The 18,251-nt window shown below is 41.2% G+C and overlaps 1 protein-coding gene across 1 annotated transcript; it reads right to left on the bottom strand.

Moving 5' to 3' along the window:
* Positions 1–8,215: 8,215 nt before the first annotated feature.
* On the bottom strand, positions 8,216–16,581 carry LOC308113624 (potassium voltage-gated channel subfamily KQT member 2-like; the record flags this gene model as incomplete). Its single annotated transcript, XM_080470018.1, has 7 exons — positions 8,216–10,676; positions 10,753–10,846; positions 12,198–12,329; positions 13,654–13,759; positions 14,824–14,871; positions 16,146–16,351; positions 16,559–16,581. 7 exons carry the CDS (start codon positions 16,579–16,581, stop codon positions 9,804–9,806), a joined length of 1,482 nt encoding a protein of 493 aa, XP_080326144.1. The 3' UTR covers positions 8,216–9,803.
* Between the last annotated feature and the right edge of the window lie 1,670 nt (positions 16,582–18,251).

The following is an 18,251-nucleotide window of genomic DNA, read 5'->3' on the forward strand; positions in this document are numbered from 1 at the left end:
ACAAATGTCTTTACCTATGACACTCACATGTCGTTTAATCTACAGTTTGTCCCTGTTACACTGGTTTTATAATCTGTACGTTGAACCAATATCTTACAATAAAATATTGTTTTAGAAGTACATGTTCAATCAGTTCTACTTAAAGATTAAAGCAATGGATACTTGGAAACTCTAAGCTAAAAGAAGAGCAGTAAGGAAGTTCTGCCTGAGACATTTCTGCTGTAACAAAGTGAAACTGACATATCACAGTGCCGTCCGTTCATATTGCTGATGAATTAATATCATACAATCTCACAAAGTCGCGCACTAACAAGTCAGGAATGTTCTGGCTTTGGACGCGGCAGCAGTGGTGCCTTTAGCCTGGTGGATGTGGTTTAATTCTTCATAACTTCTCCTTCAGTAATCTGTAAAAGGCAATGCAGAGTTTCTCCATGTATGTGTAGGTGATTGGTCAGACGCTGCAAACTCCGACCCTTTCATGTGAACGCGCACACGTAGGTCTGGGTTGAACCAGCGAGTTGATAACCTGCTTTGTAGTAACGGTGATCAGGATCGCGTGTGTCCGGATAAGTCAACCCAGGAAACAGAGAGAGAGATCCTGGATATGTTGATCACGGTTCGTTGTGCAGGCCTCTGGTGTGCTGGGTGGAGCAAAGTCAGGCGGCCAGCATGAGGGCGGGGCTGTCCTTTTTGGAGAGATCCATAAAACAAGCAGGTGATAAAAGAGTGAAGGAATGATCAGAACTGACACCAGTGAAAAACAGACATCAGCTTCTGAAAGGACAAACACATAAAATAAGAAGAAATGTCTCATTCACGTACATTACCGAGATGAGAACATTCGTTGCACAGACCCACGGTATACTCCTCTTAAATTCACAGAGCGTCTTCAGTCAGCTCCATTTTGATTTACTGAAGGTCAGAATAGGTATTAAACATTTGGTGGATCCATCCTGAACCATAGAAGTAAATTGAAATTTACTGTCACCACCTTTATTTGACTCAGTGCATTTTAATATGCTTGTTATAATTAAATAATGGTTTACTAGATGTCAGTATGTAAAATGCAGGCTAAATTCTGGACAAGAAAAAGGTCAATCATCATAAGACACCATTGATAAAGAAAAAACTGACCACTTTCACTCTTCCATATAGATCAAATCCTACATAATTGGACCTTTGAGCTACACTTTCAGGTCAGATTACTCCACTTTGTGCCATTGACAGGAGTCAGCATGGTTTGAGGCAGCGAGCCGTCCAGCCATCATTTGGACGGCCAATTTTCAGAAAAGACGGCCAACAAAATAGCAGATGTGTTGCTCAATGCCCCTAAAATATGGGTATAATGGCCACCACTACTTGTCACCATCTAATTTTGCTTAAATTCCTCTTTTTTCGCCAAAATATTGCGAATTATCGGCTCAAGTACACAACTCGCAACTGATGTCCGGTTTGTATTACGAACAGTAACGAGCAACATGATTGGTCAATTGATACCATGTGGTCTATACGTTTTGAAAGGCGGTCTGGTGCGTAATTCTCTGACTCGTTCTGATGCGTTCAAATGCCGGGGCACAGGGGTGGAATTAGGACAAAGTTTTTCTTTCCAAAATGCTGAGGAGTTATCTGCAGACTTCACACAGGTGAGACAAATTCTATGGACCTATGATCAATGTAATTTCTAGTTTCTAAAATGTTGACACATATTTGGATGACTGCACATCATTCATGCTTTTCATTGAAGAATAAAATGCTGATTTTGATATAAGTATTGACAGTCATGCTTGTTCCAGCACCAATTTATTTGTGACTGTGACATTCTAAAGTCTTGGGACTGAGCCTGCAGAGAACAAATAACTATCCAATATTCAATTAAAAACTCATCAGAGGATAATAGAAACTATTTCAGAGTTTAGAGTTTACAGGTGCTCAGTTTAGAGGTGCTGATAGAAGCAATGTGCCAAATGCAGGGGGCATGAACAAGTACATGTAGTGAAGTTTAGAGTGAGGTGAGCCAGGTACAGGTACAGGTACAGGTACAAGTGAAAACCATCACCAATGAAAAGAAGCTATTACCTTGAAAGAAAAAAGACAACTTTTTAACAAAGCAAGAAAGTATATTAGATGCATCAGCAAAAATGTCAAGGAGAAAAGGAAATATATTATTGTCAAGAAACAAAACCTACATGTCACAATGTAGTATTTAGTCGTCCTGAATGCATTCGAATGCACTTTTTATGGTCTATCTCTATCAATTGTTTTTTTTATAGTTACACCCCCTGCTGTGTTATGAGAAACCAAATTGATTTATTTTTAGTATTCAAAAGGATAAGGAGATATGATAAACATACTAGTAGTATAAACATACATAAACAGATGTAACAACCCCTCATGGCAATACAACTTATATTACTAATACCATATAATTTCCACACAATAAAATATTATTTAACTATCACTCTGCATTGAATTAACCACAGCACATTTCCAAGATGATGAATATGTGAGTCAGTAATTGATCATCATCAGTATGTCAGTGTCTTCTTCATTGTTTTTATACAGAATAGGATCAGAGGATTCTTCTGAATGTGATGTGTTTGTGTCCTTTTCCCCTTCCGTAGTTTTGCCCAATTGCACTATTATAAAAATTGATTTGAGTAGAACAGATAAAGTAGTTTAAAAAGCAAAATGTATTCCTATTCTCATTTGATGAATAAACTTTATTAAATAGACATTTCACAGCAGTTTAGGATCTTCTTCAGGGGTGTCAAACACATTTTAGTTCAGGAGCTCTCCAGAGCACCCCAGTGTGGCTCCCCACAAGCATAAACAGGATAGGTAAAGGTGGAAAAAGGAATTTCCCCAAGAGCATAAATAAAGTATGATCGGTTAGTTAGTCAAAGTAAAATTACTGTTTGATAAAGATTAAAATGTGTAACTTTATGAGTGTGCTACAGGAGCCACAAACCATTGTGACTTTGTGGTCTAAACTTGTAAATCAAGTCATGTGGTTCTGCATCAATACCAATCATCATATCCTACCTGCTTCCTAAATGGATGATCAGACTTGCTTTTGGGAACAGCCTTGAGAATTGAGATCGATTTGATTCAGAAAGTTTCCTGTGGTTAGCTGTGAGGACTCTGAGGTCTGAGATATAATAATCATACATAAACCCGAATATGGGCTTCTTCCATTTGTTTTATATTGTTGACACAGGACTTGAAAAGCGTCATTTAGGGAGAACCTGTTGTACAAATTATGTCCCATTGATCATCTTTACACACTGAACTGCTGCATCTGGTGAGGATAATTCGTTACATAAGGCAAAGGGTTTTACCTTGCATTTATAAATCATGTCACATTACATGCCTGTCATGTATGTAATCATATAATGTCGAGGGTATGTATCGATGCTCTCAGTATTCAGAGACTAATAAAAGAGGCGCAGTCTTGTGTTGGCTTATCAGAATGGCAATCCATTGCGGTCATGAAGCAGTAAAGCAATACAGATTGCCTCTTGTCATCTTGCAAAGCCTTCCCCTGAGAGGCAGCCAGTGTGTAACAACGGTAAATTATGATGTATGCTGGCCAATATCATATGCACAACCAGTGACCCCCCCCCCTCCCAGTTTCATTCCATGGGTCTGTTTGTTTGTGTGTGCTGTTGTTCTTCCACACTTATGGGGACATCGACTCATGTTGCAGGCAGAGAGGAACACAATTAAGGTGGATGGTAAGTGTGTGTGTGTGTGTGTGTGTGTGTGTGTGTGTGTGTGTGTGTGTGTGTGTGTGTGTGTGCGTGTCCCACTGGGGATTGAACACAATTGCACACTGACCTGTGGGGACTTGTAAAAAAAATGTATTTCCTCATGAGGAAAACCTATTAAATCTGGGACATTAACATGTTTTAAGGTGAGAGTGAGGTTATATTCATGTTTCATTAGAACAGTCAGGATTACGGTAATACAGGTAAGTCAAAACAACATCCCTGTAATTCCTATAATGTACTGTGTTTATGTGTGCCCCTTTTTTAACGGCACTGTCTTACCGTGTTTACTGTTTTACCCTGTTGCACCAATCTTATTGAAAGAAATTCCTCATATTGTGTAAACTTTACCTGGCAATAAATCCGTTTCACCTGCTTTGTGGAGCTCCACACTGAATAGGATCCTCCATTTGTGGGGTCCCAGCTAACATGTTGGTGCTAAACCGATGATTCCACAAGTCTGGAGAAATGATTGTGAGAGAAAAGCAGAGACAAAAGCATGTCAGCATACAAACTAATAAAAGAAAACTCCAAACTGAGGCCCTCAAAGGGCAATAACATGTTTTAAGACCTTGAGGTGTCAGACAGTCACTCTTCGGACGATTCCTCGATTTAATAATTGTTTTTCATCTCAACACTGCTCCCTACACCTACTGGTGGTACTGCTCCGTTGGTCCATGTCTGTATGCTTTCAGGATATAAGCAAGAAATACAGACGTAATGAACACAGATTACCGAGGGAAGACTGCTTATGTTTCTTACAACAAGAACTTTAACTTTAACTTTAAGCCCCCATTTACGCGACAGCATTTTCAAGTGAAAACAACAAAACATTCATTGCATTTTGGGTTCCATTCACTGCAAAATATATGGCACTTGCCAAGATTTCAAATCTTACTTTTAGACATGATAAATAATTTGGCTTATTTAAAAATGTTTTTATTTATTTTTAGTCCTTGATTTTACAGTATATTCTTAAATATAGATTTAAATATGTTATTATAAAATTTACTTACTACATGGACAGGTTCACTGGTCTTAAGTAATGTTCTACAAAAACAAAATGTTTATATCTTATATTTAAGCTGCCATTTCTGCAGTGTTTGCATGACAGTGGTGCTTGGAGCCACTGAAAACATAACTTTTGAAATTAAAATGGAAAGTCTAGGGAATACTCAGACACCCTTTACGTGTAAACAGGGTAAAACACTTTTTCTGACATGTTGCTACTGCTCATGTGCACCACTACTGCTGAAAATAGTTCTGCACATGCACAAATAGATGGACAGTAACAACAATGGCGGCCTCCAGAGTGTCATGACTCCATATTCTCCTGGGACTTGGTAATTGTATGTGAGAGTCACCCATAATAGCAATCCAACTTGGTTATCAGTTCACAGGAATGTGGGTGCGGTTTCAGTACAAAAACCACCAACAGCAAATCGTGGCCTGGCATGCTAACTACATTGTCTTCAGAATGTCTGCTGTTCTTGTGTAAACGACATTGTTTTAAAAACAGTGTAGTCTGAATGCAAAGCTTTTCTGAAACATAATGCAAAACCAATCACTAGAAACATTGTTGTGTAAACAAAGCCCCTGTGTGAGGGATGGCTTTTGAATGCAATATATCTTATAAAATGTTGGACCCCACAAATATGCAGGTAAGTGTTCAAATCAATGTCTCAGAAGGCATGACAACATATTGTGTGTGTGTGTGTGTGTGTGTGTGTGTGTGTGTGTGTGTGTGTGTGTGTGTGTGTGTGTGTGTGTGTGTGTGTGTGTGTGTGTGTGTGTGTGTGTGTGTGTGTGTGTGTGTGTGATACACACAGCAATGGTGGAAGGTCACCCGTTTCCGCCCTTGGTGGGCATTGATGACACATTGCTGATGTTACCTAACACTGTACATAAATAAATTCTTTACATGGAGACCACCGGATGGGACCTGTACACAAACAACCCAAGGACACACAAGTCATTTCAACCCCTCAAGTCTAAATGCAGTAAGTCATCTCTGGCAAATTAAGGCTGTGTGTGATGTCTGGTCTCGTTTAAAGAAGCAACATCTCAGCTCATTGATTCTCACATGGAGGGACACTCTATCTAGAGGAGCACAAGTGCCATTTTTCCAAATGAAAAGCTGCAAAGAAAAGGATGAAGAGTGGTTACAGTCTACAGTAGGGCTACATCTCTATTGCCTTCCTGTCAGTGCACTCTGCAGTGAAAGCATGTCAGTGCACATACCATTACCAAAATGCAGGCTGCTTTCATCTGTTCATTTAGGCCGTTCTTGACAGGACTCTAGTCAAGAGTCGGATTGCTAATGGTTTCATTGATTGTTGGTTCTTATCATCCATCATCGAAGAGGTCGGTGTGCTGCCGCTAAGTAATGATACTGTTTTAAGGCAAATCTTGCTTCTTTGAACAGATGTCCAGCACAAATGGGCTCCATCTCACTGAGACGTGTTGTCATTGTGCCCCTGCAGAAGATGAGCAACATTCAATATTTAATCTGGTGACAGTCTCGTTAACAGTTTTCCACATTGAAAATCTGGCTCTCTTCATGTGGTATTGTGCTAAATGTTCCAAATCAGCCCTTGAAAAAAATAAAAATAAAAGTGATATGGCTTCAATTTCAGACACCTGTGCAGATTAGTTGTTGGTACTGTCTCTACTATAGGTGTCAAAGCCATCTGCAAATCCCCAAGGTGCAGCGGAAAGTAAATAAGCCTTAGGTGGTTTGTCGCAATCATCTGACTTTTATTAATGAGCCAATCAATTCCTATTAGTATCAACCCTTCGATAAAAAGCCCACCGTTGCAACACTTAACAAATTGGCTGACCTCAGGTTGAGCGTAAGGATTTTGAGATGCCTCCTTTGCTGTTTCACTGAGAATAGCCACGGGCTGTTTAATAGATTACTTAATAAAATCTGTCAGGCAATGGCGACAAATAAATTCAGTTTTTGGCAGATGTAAACACATGAGTAGAAGGTAGAAGAGAGGGAGCGTGCTTTTCCAAGATGCTTCAGGACTCAACGCATTGGACATGTCCTGGTTCATCCAATCACTCATTATCGGGAAATGGATGCACTTGAGTGTAAGAAGACACTCAACCTTTAAATGTATACACTTCAAATATGCTTCTTAGTATCTGGTAACTGTTACTGAACACAACCACATGAAGCACTCTGATCTGCTCTATATCAAACTTCCACATGTTCAAAAGTGGAAAACAATCTTTAAGTTCCTCTTGCTGGTTCCCTAACAACCAACAGTATCCCAATTTTAACTTCTTTCTCGCATTTTGGGATTGATTTTAAGATTTTACCCAGTATTGTAAGCTCACCATGGTTTTGCTCACCTTGCATCCCAGAAATTCTGACCCTGTATGTGCCGGTGCAAAGACTTGGGGCCTGTTTACACAGAAAGGATGTCAAGTGAAAACACAAAACTTTAGTATCATTTCGGATGTCTGTTTAAACCTAAAATGTTACAACATATAACTGTGCTCGGGGACGCTGAAAGCAAAACTTTTTGAAAGGTGGAAAGCTCCAACTCCATCTCCATGAAAATGAGGGCAAAAACACAACTTTGCTCTGACTCCCTCTGCAGGTAAAAGGAGGAACATGCTACTTTCTCGTCTGTTCATACCAACGTCTGTGTACTTACTGTTGTTCATGTAATTAGCGTATTGATCTCTGTGCACATGCGTGTGTGGTTTCTTTTCAAAAGCAACCAACAGCACCTACTATCTTTTTGCTGTGCTATGTATCATTTTCAAAGCATTGCCATGTAAACGTGAAACTATTCTGAAATGAAAATGCAACAAGGATGCATCTTCACTTAGAAGGCTGTTCTGTATTTGGTGCTTAAGATCGAAAATTGGAACCCATACTGAAGACTAAGAACTGGAGGGGATCAAGCTTTTTGTAACAGGGCATTTCATACTTTGTTTTTCAGTATCCTTTCTTTATGCATGTGCTTGGTCAGTGAGACACCTTGTCTAATCATTTTGTAAAAGTTGTATTTAAAGATGCTATATAAATAAAGATATCATTGTTATTGCCATTATTATAGCGCCATCTGACTGGATTCATTTGCAAATCAAGGCTTAATTCACTTCATCATTTTCTCACAAAAGATGACTGTAAATTCGAATACAAAAACTCTTTTTATAAGTCCACGTATAGTTTAATTTGTGTACTTTTCAAGGTTTCAGTAGAGGAAAACCTTCAGTCCTGCCTGAATTCGGGCATCAGCATGTGTCAGGATCCTCAATGAAAAGGTTTTCCCTGTTTTTTTTCCATCAAGACAATCTTTCATCCACACGCCTAAGACTCACTCCAATTAAATTCTTGGCTACCATCTAGTGGTCCAAGGCCTCTATTACACCCTCCTGCTGACATCTTGTTTTGTTCTGTTCAAATAAGACACACCAAATATGTATTTCAGTGATGTACAAAGTTTTTATTACTGAAGATGAAGGTGCAGTTACACGATAATGCTGATCTAAGATCTACAGTATCTTGTAAAACCCAGCAGGTCCTTCCCATGGGTTGTACAAAACATGCCAGCAAGTTTCCTCTTTTCTGAAAAAATATGGATTGTGTTTGAACAGTCTCTTCTAGATGACAGAAATTGGTTGGTTATCATGTCCATGTCGCAGCGGTATTGTTAAAAGTTATTTTGCATTAGCAAGAAATGTTCATGCTTCGAATGTTGGCGTCACGGAGGTTCTCGATTAGTGACCTTCAGCTTTGAGGTCGCCGAGCGTCCCTCAAAACACCTGAAAATGGAGATCCGTTGTTTCTATGAAATGTCTGAAATGAAAATCTTGACTTGTGCACTTAGAAAATGGATTTGGTGTGACAATAAGGCAATGTTTGTAAAGGATGGTTTTTGATTGCCTCGCCTACTTTTTATTGCATTCCCTCATTGGTGCAGGACTGACATAACGTTGGAGGATCTAAATGCAATGTAAGCCGGACACCGTCAGCTTCAACACTGTGCTGTGTGATCAAAATAATATGAGCTAATGCTCATTTCAGGCTGCAGCACTAGACCTTTGATGTGCACATTTGTAGCCCAGATAAAATGAAGAGTTGAAATTAGCAAGCTCGGGCAGCAGTTTCATGATTGGAATTCAAGCAAAGCCCCTTAAAGAAATAAAACATGTAGCTTGAAACCAGTCATGCACACACACTGTCATGTTTTGTTCACTGCTCAGTTTGTATAGAAGGGAAACAATGTTTGCCCTGGACTTTTTGCAGCTGTTTGGTTTTGTAGCCTGCTTAACACAGTCCTTAAAATCAACCACGTAACATGCCATGCAGGAGGTTCTCCGGTTAATCCACAGGAAAAGGATCTCTATTACTTTAAAGGGGAATTCGTCTGTAATGTTCCATAAACACCAGGCTGAATCGACACTGTGGAAAGCAAGCTTTGTTAAAAAAAAACTCTGCTAGAATCTAACTGATTACCATAGCTAAAGATTTGGCATCATAACACCTCAAGTCATTCAAAAGGTATCGAAGTTATTAAGACATTATGCTAACCGCGTGAAAAGATCTAAACAATCGTCAACAATTGGTCTCTTCTGAGCATTAAAATGGTCTCTGTTACATAGGAAGTGCTGGAATATACTCATAACAAAAAGATAAAATGACATTCTTGTGTTTGTGTGATACAAATTCAAGTACAAGTTCAAATCAAGAGTAATGTTCACCACACCCTCATGTGGCAATTGACCCTCCATCATTCATAAATACAACATAAAAAAAAGACAGACTTTCTGTTCTCAGGACCTTGATGGATACAGTGCAACTGTAAACAAGCCGAGCTTGTGAAGTGATACGTCACAAACAGAAAACGTGAGAAAGGATTGTTTTGAACGTATTTTGACCCTCATCGTTAACTCAATTCCATCCGTTAATCCTGAACTGATCTCTTACACTTTCCTGCTCAGCTCTCTACTTGGCTGTGAGATCTCCTGATAAATCTTGTGTTGGCAAATGCAGCGACACCTTTTCTCCCAGAATCACTTCAGTCCCGGCCATCCCCTCTCCCCACACGACACTTCCCCGGTCATGGACAGTGGTGAGGGGGCATAGAGGTCAGAGTCTGTGTCTGATTCTCCCTCGGCTATGAAGGGTCTGACCCTGGCACATAGTGAAGGTCCTGCTCCGGTTTCAGTCGATGCTGCTCCTCCTCCTCCTCCTCCTCCTCCTCCTGACCCTGTGAAGAAAGAAGGCCCAAAGAAGTCCTCTTTGGCCTGGGAGATGCTGAAGCCGCTGAAGGAGCGCTCCAGCTCCTCGTGATCGACGGACGGGATGGAGAGGGAGGTGTCGCTCTCCACCGCCGTGGCCTCCTGCTGGCACCTCTGCCTCCTCTGGCGCCTCCTGCTGTGGGAGCCGCTCTCGTGGCCACTCCCACCTTGACCGGAGGAGGAGCGGTCGTGAACCGGGGCGGGAGGAGGAGGCAGGCGGAAAAGCATGGGCGAATGATCCCCGCTGCTGCCTACCGGTGAGGGGCTGTTGGCCACGCTGCTGCCCCAGGCGGGCTGGCTGAGGGGGTGCTGCAGCTGGTGCTGCCAGGAGGTAGAAGGGCGGCTGTTACTGCCGGATGGAGTGCCCACTGACTTCGCCACAGAGCGACCGAGCAAGGGATCCCTCTTTTCCAAGGACCCATCGGAGCACGGTATATCCACCACTGTGCAGGCCTTCACCTCCTTCTCCTCTTTCACTTCCTCTTTTCCCTCCTTCTCCTCCTTGCTCTCCTCCGGGCTGTGGTAAGGCGGGGCTGGGTACGGCTCTTTGGAGTTGAAAAAGGCTTCTGTTTCAGAGCGAGGGATGCCCATACGCTGTACGTACACGTTGACGAGGAAGTCCAGCTTTCGGTCCATACACACCACCTGCAGGCAGACAGAAAACAACTCAGCATTTAATCAGGAGCAATTACAATGATCAACATTAGAGAAACAAGTTTACCTGTTTTTCCACTTTGACAAGACGTCCCATCATGCTCTGGTCATCCGCAGCCTCTCCGTCAGCTTTAGGACCCTTACCAACTATTTGGTCAACTCTGGTGTTGAAGAAAGGTAATATTTCAGATTTTAAAAAACCAAGAAAAGGGACTATATCTAATGTACAGTTGTACCCATGGTTGTTTTTAACTTAAGAGGTTGATGATGCCAAAAATGTCACACATTCTTACATGGGAATTATGATCATGGTTCTTTTCAATGAGGTGGAATGAATAAACGATGGCCCTGACACAGACGTTTAGGTGGACAGTGTGGAAGCATGCATTATGAGAATAGGCAGCTCTGTACAAAACAAAGTGTGAATACTGAAGGGACATTCTCTCTGGGGGCCCAAAATGCTTTAACTGGCATGCTTCTGTGGTGCTTCATGCTTCATTTCCATTGCATCCTTTTGGGGGAGCTCTCCCTCTGTCTATACACTTTGAGTGCAAGCATCGAGGACGTCAAACCCCTGTTGAGTGAGGCCTCATGAAATGGCTCACTGACATTTACCAAACACGTGTGCATGTATATATTGGGCTGCTGTGACTGGACACCACAAGCTAACTACTCAACATCCTCAACATCAACAGTAAAAAGACACTAAAGACACGGCGTTGATCTTACACATCAAGTGTGACCCTCTATCCCTGTATATGTGATTCAATGAGACAAGTCAAGTGGCCTCCCTCAAAAGGGGTTTCGTCAATAGAAACAATAAGGTAGCATGTTAACTGCTTCGATATTTGTACTGTGGTATAAGGAGAGTAATGCTGATAAAAATGGTCATTCTAAAGGTGCAGTCTATTAACCTAACCTAGGACCTTCAGTGGACTTCTTATGGCGAGGTGTTGTTGGGGGAGGGGGCCCCACAATCATATCTATCCTGGCAAGGCACACAGAGACGATATGAGTGCAATGCAAAATGAAGCAACGAGGGAGAACAAGGTTCAATATATTCCATACACACAAGACATACGGTGGGTCTGACCGGCTCCACGGATGAAACGTGTATGCATTTTACTGTTGGAATATATTTCTTCTACATGTTAGACCTTCAGGGGATCAAGATGTGAGGAGCTCTTTAGCAAGAAGGGAAAACTGATACAGAAAACAATGTGAATTACACATTAATGTTATATCCAGAATGGGTTTGTGACGCATTCAGAGCTGAGAGAGTGAATCAAACTTAAGTGTAGATTAAAGTTACTGATATTAACCAGACCTGAATACAGCACATGTAATTGGACAAATGAAACAGGCAAATCAATGACTTGTGTGTCACAACATGTGTGTATCCAGTGACTCTAGAAACTTTGTATTAGTGGATGACATTTCAACTGTTATTAATAGCAACTGTGTGAGGCATCGTTACAAAACCATCCTAAATAAAACTCAAGGTGCACTTGCCTGGTCTGCAGGTTTTTAATGCGGGACAGCATGTCCAGGTGACCTGCTGAGTACTGCTCAATCACGTCCATGACGTCGTAAGGCCGCAGGCTCTCTTTGAACCTCCTCTTCGACACCAGAAACTTCATCACGCTGAGAGGGAAGGACACATCGGTGTTAGATGGTGAGATGAGAAGAAACTCCAGGACGAGCTTGTCAGAAAAGGACGGGGGTTACTCATAAAGGTAATGATGAGCCTCCTGTTGAGCCGGAGCTGAAAATCGTGGGTCTTCTCTTCTCCCCTACTGTGACACTTCATAACATCTTCTCTTAAAAAGACTTGATATAAGTTTTTTTGCAACTTCACCTTCAGCTACTATCATGAACTTTAGATCAGGAATACAAGTGCTTTGATTATGTGCAAGTTTCTCGAGAACATCATTCATCACAATAAAGTGAGGAACTCGACTCGCAAAAGAGCCTTAACCATTCATAAGGAATTCATAAAAATATACGGGAATGTAACATCACCATCCCAGAATATTGCTTATGATAGGATTTTCTTTTTCTTCACAATCACTAGAACGCTGTCACATTCTACAGCCTTTGACACATTCTAGAGCTCTCATACATCCAGGAGACTTTGACACATTCCAGAAATCTTGTAAATTTGAGGACGGACGGAAGGACTGAGGAACGGAGGAACGGAAGGACGGAGGAACGGAGGAACGGAGGAACAGAAGGACGGACAGATGACGGACAGACAGCTAAAGTCTTGAGGACAAGGAACTTATGGTGGTAAAATTACACTGACCACTGATGTCGGAAGAAAAAAGTAAAGGGCAGAATTACTGGATGTTCAGTAATGGTATTTTCAGTATGAGCAGTGGCGCAATTGTTGCTGAAACCAAAAAAAATGTTATTTGAGAGCAACATTGCAGTAGAAGGAAGTATTTGTAATGTGTTACTTTGACTCATGATCATAGGTTAGATCAAAATGTTTCTTTCAACACTATGAAACTTGTTCAGCATCGGTGATGGAGACATATCTGTATGTTAAACCAGCTGATAATCAACTACTAATTTAATTTTCTTTTTCTATACATGTGACCAGTAAGGCTTCCAGCATAACGGCATACAAACACAACAAACTTTGTATAGCGACAAAGTGTACTATTGGGAATGAGGCTGAGAGAGGTACACTAGAGTGTAAAACTAGGTCGGAGTCTATAATCCAGCACTACCATCCTGGGAGACTAAACTTCCTCAAGAAACATCTTATCTTAGCCTCCTGGAACTTGACTGCGGAAACAATCCAACTGTGGATGACTCAAAGACCCTTGGGGCAAAGTGATTAATATTAACGTTAATGCACGGATCAAGCATGTCTGTGTTTAATGAGTGAGGCTACTATGAGAGCAGTAAACAAGTCCTTTAAGAAAGAAAAAAAAAACTACCCAGTGATGCAAATCCTTACCAGATTGCTCTAATTGTAACCTTCAGTCCCGGTGGTAACTCTTGGGTGAGAAACTCGCAGTGGCAGCTCTTATCGTCCCCGATTTCCTCTCCGGGGAGGCTCGCTTCTGGAAAGCAAAGACATGGATGCAAATTAAGAATATTTTATCTGCTTTCACGTGATGTGCATCAACAGCGGAAGCAAAGCAAGAGCTTTTTAGCTGGAAAGTAGGTGCAAATGTCAATCATCAAGTCGGTTTCAAGCCAGTTAGCCGGTTTGTGAGTGTCGTGGGCGAGCTTTGTGAAACAACAGAAAAACAAAAGACTCAGTGCAGAATTGAAGGATAGTGCTGATGTGACCAGAGCTTTGTCAAAATCTTTAAGGACAAGTACTCTCTTCCCACCACCAATTACTGGTTAGCATTGTCACTAGTTTATTTCAGTTAGCCAAGAGGCCCTTTTATGGATTTTTAGGCAATCTGGTAGGGAAAGTGAGATATCTTCATGCAACCTAAAGCAGGGTTTTAGGGGTAATACAGATGTGGGTTATTCTTTAGGATTTTCTTGGCTCCACTTGAAATGAACCCACTGTTAGCCTAGCCTGCTGCCAAACAGAACGAACAAAAAGAAAACGGACTTCATAACTGTTTGTGGGGTTTTTAAGAATCTAAGGAAAAAAAAAAAAAAAGACTGAATCATTCCATGCTTGTTATTAGTTACTCATGCTTTGGAGCCTTCAGTCATAACATAAAATCTGAAAAAAAATTAGTAAGAAAAAAAAAAAAGGGTTCATGTCAAGTGAGCATATTAGCAGATTTCAGCATGCAGCTATCTCAGTACAGCTGACTTTTCTTTTGATAACTCCTTTTATAAGAAGTTGACCAACAAAATATCCCAAAGTCTTACTTATTAAACCTTCAATTGCTGCGAAAAGAGAGAGAGGAGAGACATGGAAGAAAGATTTGTTATGGAGACTAGCAAGATGACAATGGCAGACAAATCCATTGCAAACATGGAGACTTGTGGAATCCACTAAATGATTTCTGGGTCATGTTTGATAAAAAAAAAAGCCTGGTCACTCTAACCATTTGCACATACTACAAAGCTCCATAAAACATTGTAGTCAAAAAGACATCTAGACATTAAACTGTGGTAATCTAAATTGAGGACAAGGCATGATGACTTGTCTAACCTGGAGAACGCTTCAGTCCCAAGTCTTCGTCTTGCATTTCAATCAGCACTTTAACATGCCATGAAGCGAAAGAAGAGAAACAGCTAATGAGAACTGGTTCAAATTGTTTAACAGAAAGGCAAAGAAATGGCGAGTGAGAGAATTATTTCTGTTGATAGTGACACAGTGGCCTTGATGACATATGGAGGCATTCAGGCTGTCTAGCAGCTAATGATGACTGGATACAGCAGCACACAAACCAGTGGTCCTCTGGTTGATCTGACAAGGACAGAAATGTCTAGTGAGAAAGCCAAAATTCACAAGTCTTCCTTGTGTCTTCCAATACTGACAGAACCTATGTGGCGACATTACCTAAACCAGGGGTGTCAAACATATTTTAGCTCAGGGGTCACAAACAGCCCAATTTCACCTTGAGTGGGCTGGACTGGAAGATAAACTTTAAATTAAGAGTATACGTGAAGAAAATGTCAATATAATCACAAAACCAAACAATTACTGCTGAAAATTACAACAATCGCCACATAAAGCCAATTTCAACGAGACCTTCTGGTGCAAAATACAGCGAAATGTCTGAAAAATATAGCTGTTGTATTATGCATGTTTTTACAAACTCAACCCGACAACATGGCTTTGGCGCTCATGCTTTGAGATAGCAAGCTTCATGCCATCCTCACCGATATCTCAGCCAGTCAGTGTTGTGTTGTGTCTCCTAAGAAATTGTTTTTAAAAAATCGATGTTTTCTGAATGAATTTTACAATTTGCTTGGAGCTTTTGCAGGCCAGTTTTAGCCCACACGCTTTATGTTTGACACCCCTGACCTAGATGATCGTTTGGACTTTTGGGTCCACTCGCGACTTGTGAGAGTAATCCCATCAACATAAATTGTCTTCAGCTAAAAAGTCATTACTTGTTGATCTGTCATGAAGTTAAGCAAATGTTTCTAATGTATGTCCTCCCAAATCAGCTGACTTCACAACTGCAAATATATCATAACAACAGAGTATTAATCCAAAAAAGGATCTCTGCAAGTTCTTCTGCGTACATATGAACAGGTGGCAAATTAAAGAAAAACCTGAACGAATGATTCAAAAACCTTTAATCAATCATAATAATTAAAAGTCACTGCATTTGGAAGCTTTCCCGAACAGATTGTCCAATCAAGCTTTGCGACATACATGAACCTGCATTCTATTCTTTTGAACAGTTTATTGTGTATTGTATAATGTTTGATTATGTTTCAGTGACCACCTACAGAGTAAATCCCATCTATTAAGATATGATGACATGTGTCTGATCTGTTCTCTCGCAGAGGCTCCCTCACCCTCTGAGTTTTGGCGCGAGGTGCTGCCCCGGACCTTGAAGGAATGTTTGGGCCCTCGGTTCTTCTCCGTGAAGCTCCAGCTCTTGCTGACCTTGCTGGGGCTCCCCTCAGCACCGTCCTCCAGGCCCGGAGACTGGGCCTTCCCCTTGGCAAAGGGGGCCTTGGAAGGACTGGGGAACACCTTGTCCTTGAGACTGGCCTTACGACTACACAAAGCAAGCAATCGTAGGTCAAAATATGATTATTTTACCTTTTTTTTTTTCTCCCATCGTCATTACTCACAATCTGTCCTTAAATGTTTTTATTTTGCAGGTTTTTTTAAATGTAGCATTTCGTTTGAAGCATTTGCAGAAAAACAGCACAGCAATTGTAAATCTTACCTCCGCAGAAACGTAAAATGGGCAATGTCCTACATCAGAAGGAGCCATGTCCACATACGAACATAGTGGAGCATTCAGTGGGTCAGGCAAGCAGCAGGAAGCTACAAGCAGGCATGCATAGGAAGCAAAGTGACACTGCGCGTCTGAAAAGGAAGAGCTGTGGTCTCACTCTATGTAAAACAATCACACACAAAAAAAAAAGAAAATGAACATGAATCGTGCAAAAAAAGAAAAATCACCATTGTAGTGTATCGTATACTCTGCCTGGGAATTGTTAGATACTCAGCGATATGCACCTCGCCTGCTGAACGCAACTTCATAAACGCTGATTCAGCAACAACGAAAAATAAAGGCAGCAAGCAAATCAACAGCGTAAAGACATTGCTAAACAGAAACCATAAATCAACTGTGACAGGGCAGTAAACAAGGATCTTCACTGAGTAAAAATGTAAAAAGTGTGTAGGTCTGTTTATTGTTATAGGTGGAAACCTTTGAAATCATGTAGCTTTCTATGATCCACGACTCTTGTGGTTTGCTACTGTGTTTAAACCGGGAAAACAAAACAGAAGTAGGAATGGAAGGAGACACACAGACTTGCAGTGCAGTTGTTAGTATCTGTGTAGCAACTATACCTAATTGTTCTCGGACAGCACCCGCAAAGTCTGTCTTTGTGCGCATTTTCATTACTGCAGTGGTTGGCAGTAAAGGAGACACAAAAAGATAAAGTAGCAGTGGATACAATCACAAAAACAGCAGTGTGTGCCATACTGTGATGCCAGTAACACTTTATTCTAACCAGTTTGTTGGCGTTCCTATCAGAAACTTGAGCGTCTTTTGTCATTTTTGTAAAGTTTAAACTTGAATAAGCAATTGGCCGAATAGAAAACACTCAGTCATGATAAAGTGTTACTACATTGTCAGGTATTACACTTGTTTCCTTTGTCAAAAAGAAAAAACAGTGTGACAAAAGTCAAGCAAGGCTCGTAAAGTGGTCGGGATCACTTTTCTCTGTTTGTCCTGAGGTGATGCTGAAAGCCAGAGTATCAAAGAACAGCTCATGGGTGAATATTTAAGAAAGTCATCGCTTTGGAAGTGAGGCCAAAGAAGTCAGCTGATCTTTGAGCACTGTGTGAGCAAATGCAGCATGACCATTCTTGAAGGAGGCACAGCAACATCCGACACACACACACACACACACACACACACACACACACACACACACACACACACACACACACACACACACACACACACACACACACACACACACACACACACACACACACACACACACACACACACACACACACACACTCCCCCAAGAAGAGTTCCTCGGCAGCAGCTAAGAGCAGATTTGAGAAGCCAGAAGAAGGTGAGGGGGGAGATTTTAAAGAGACGATCAGATCACAGACCTGGGGGAGGTTTCTGTCTGGGACTCCTTCCTGTGAGGGAGAGGAGACACTCAGTGTCACACGGCGCACGTCAGCCATACATTACAAAGCACATCATTATCCAACAACACTCCAGATTGAGCTGAGTCAGAACTGAAGAGAGAAAGTCAGAGGTCAGAAATGAAAGACATGACAAAAAATGGAGAGGAAAAACACGTAATCTGCCGCTAAAGCAGAGGTCGCAAGATGTGGAGTGTGAAAACTGTTACTCAGTTCCATCTGCAATAACAGTAAATGTATGTTACCACTTGGGGGCAGTGGAGGCAAAACTTAAA

This window comes from Lipophrys pholis (assembly GCF_963383615.2).
Source record: "Lipophrys pholis genome assembly, chromosome: 8".
Lineage (NCBI taxonomy): Eukaryota > Metazoa > Chordata > Actinopteri > Blenniiformes > Blenniidae > Lipophrys > Lipophrys pholis.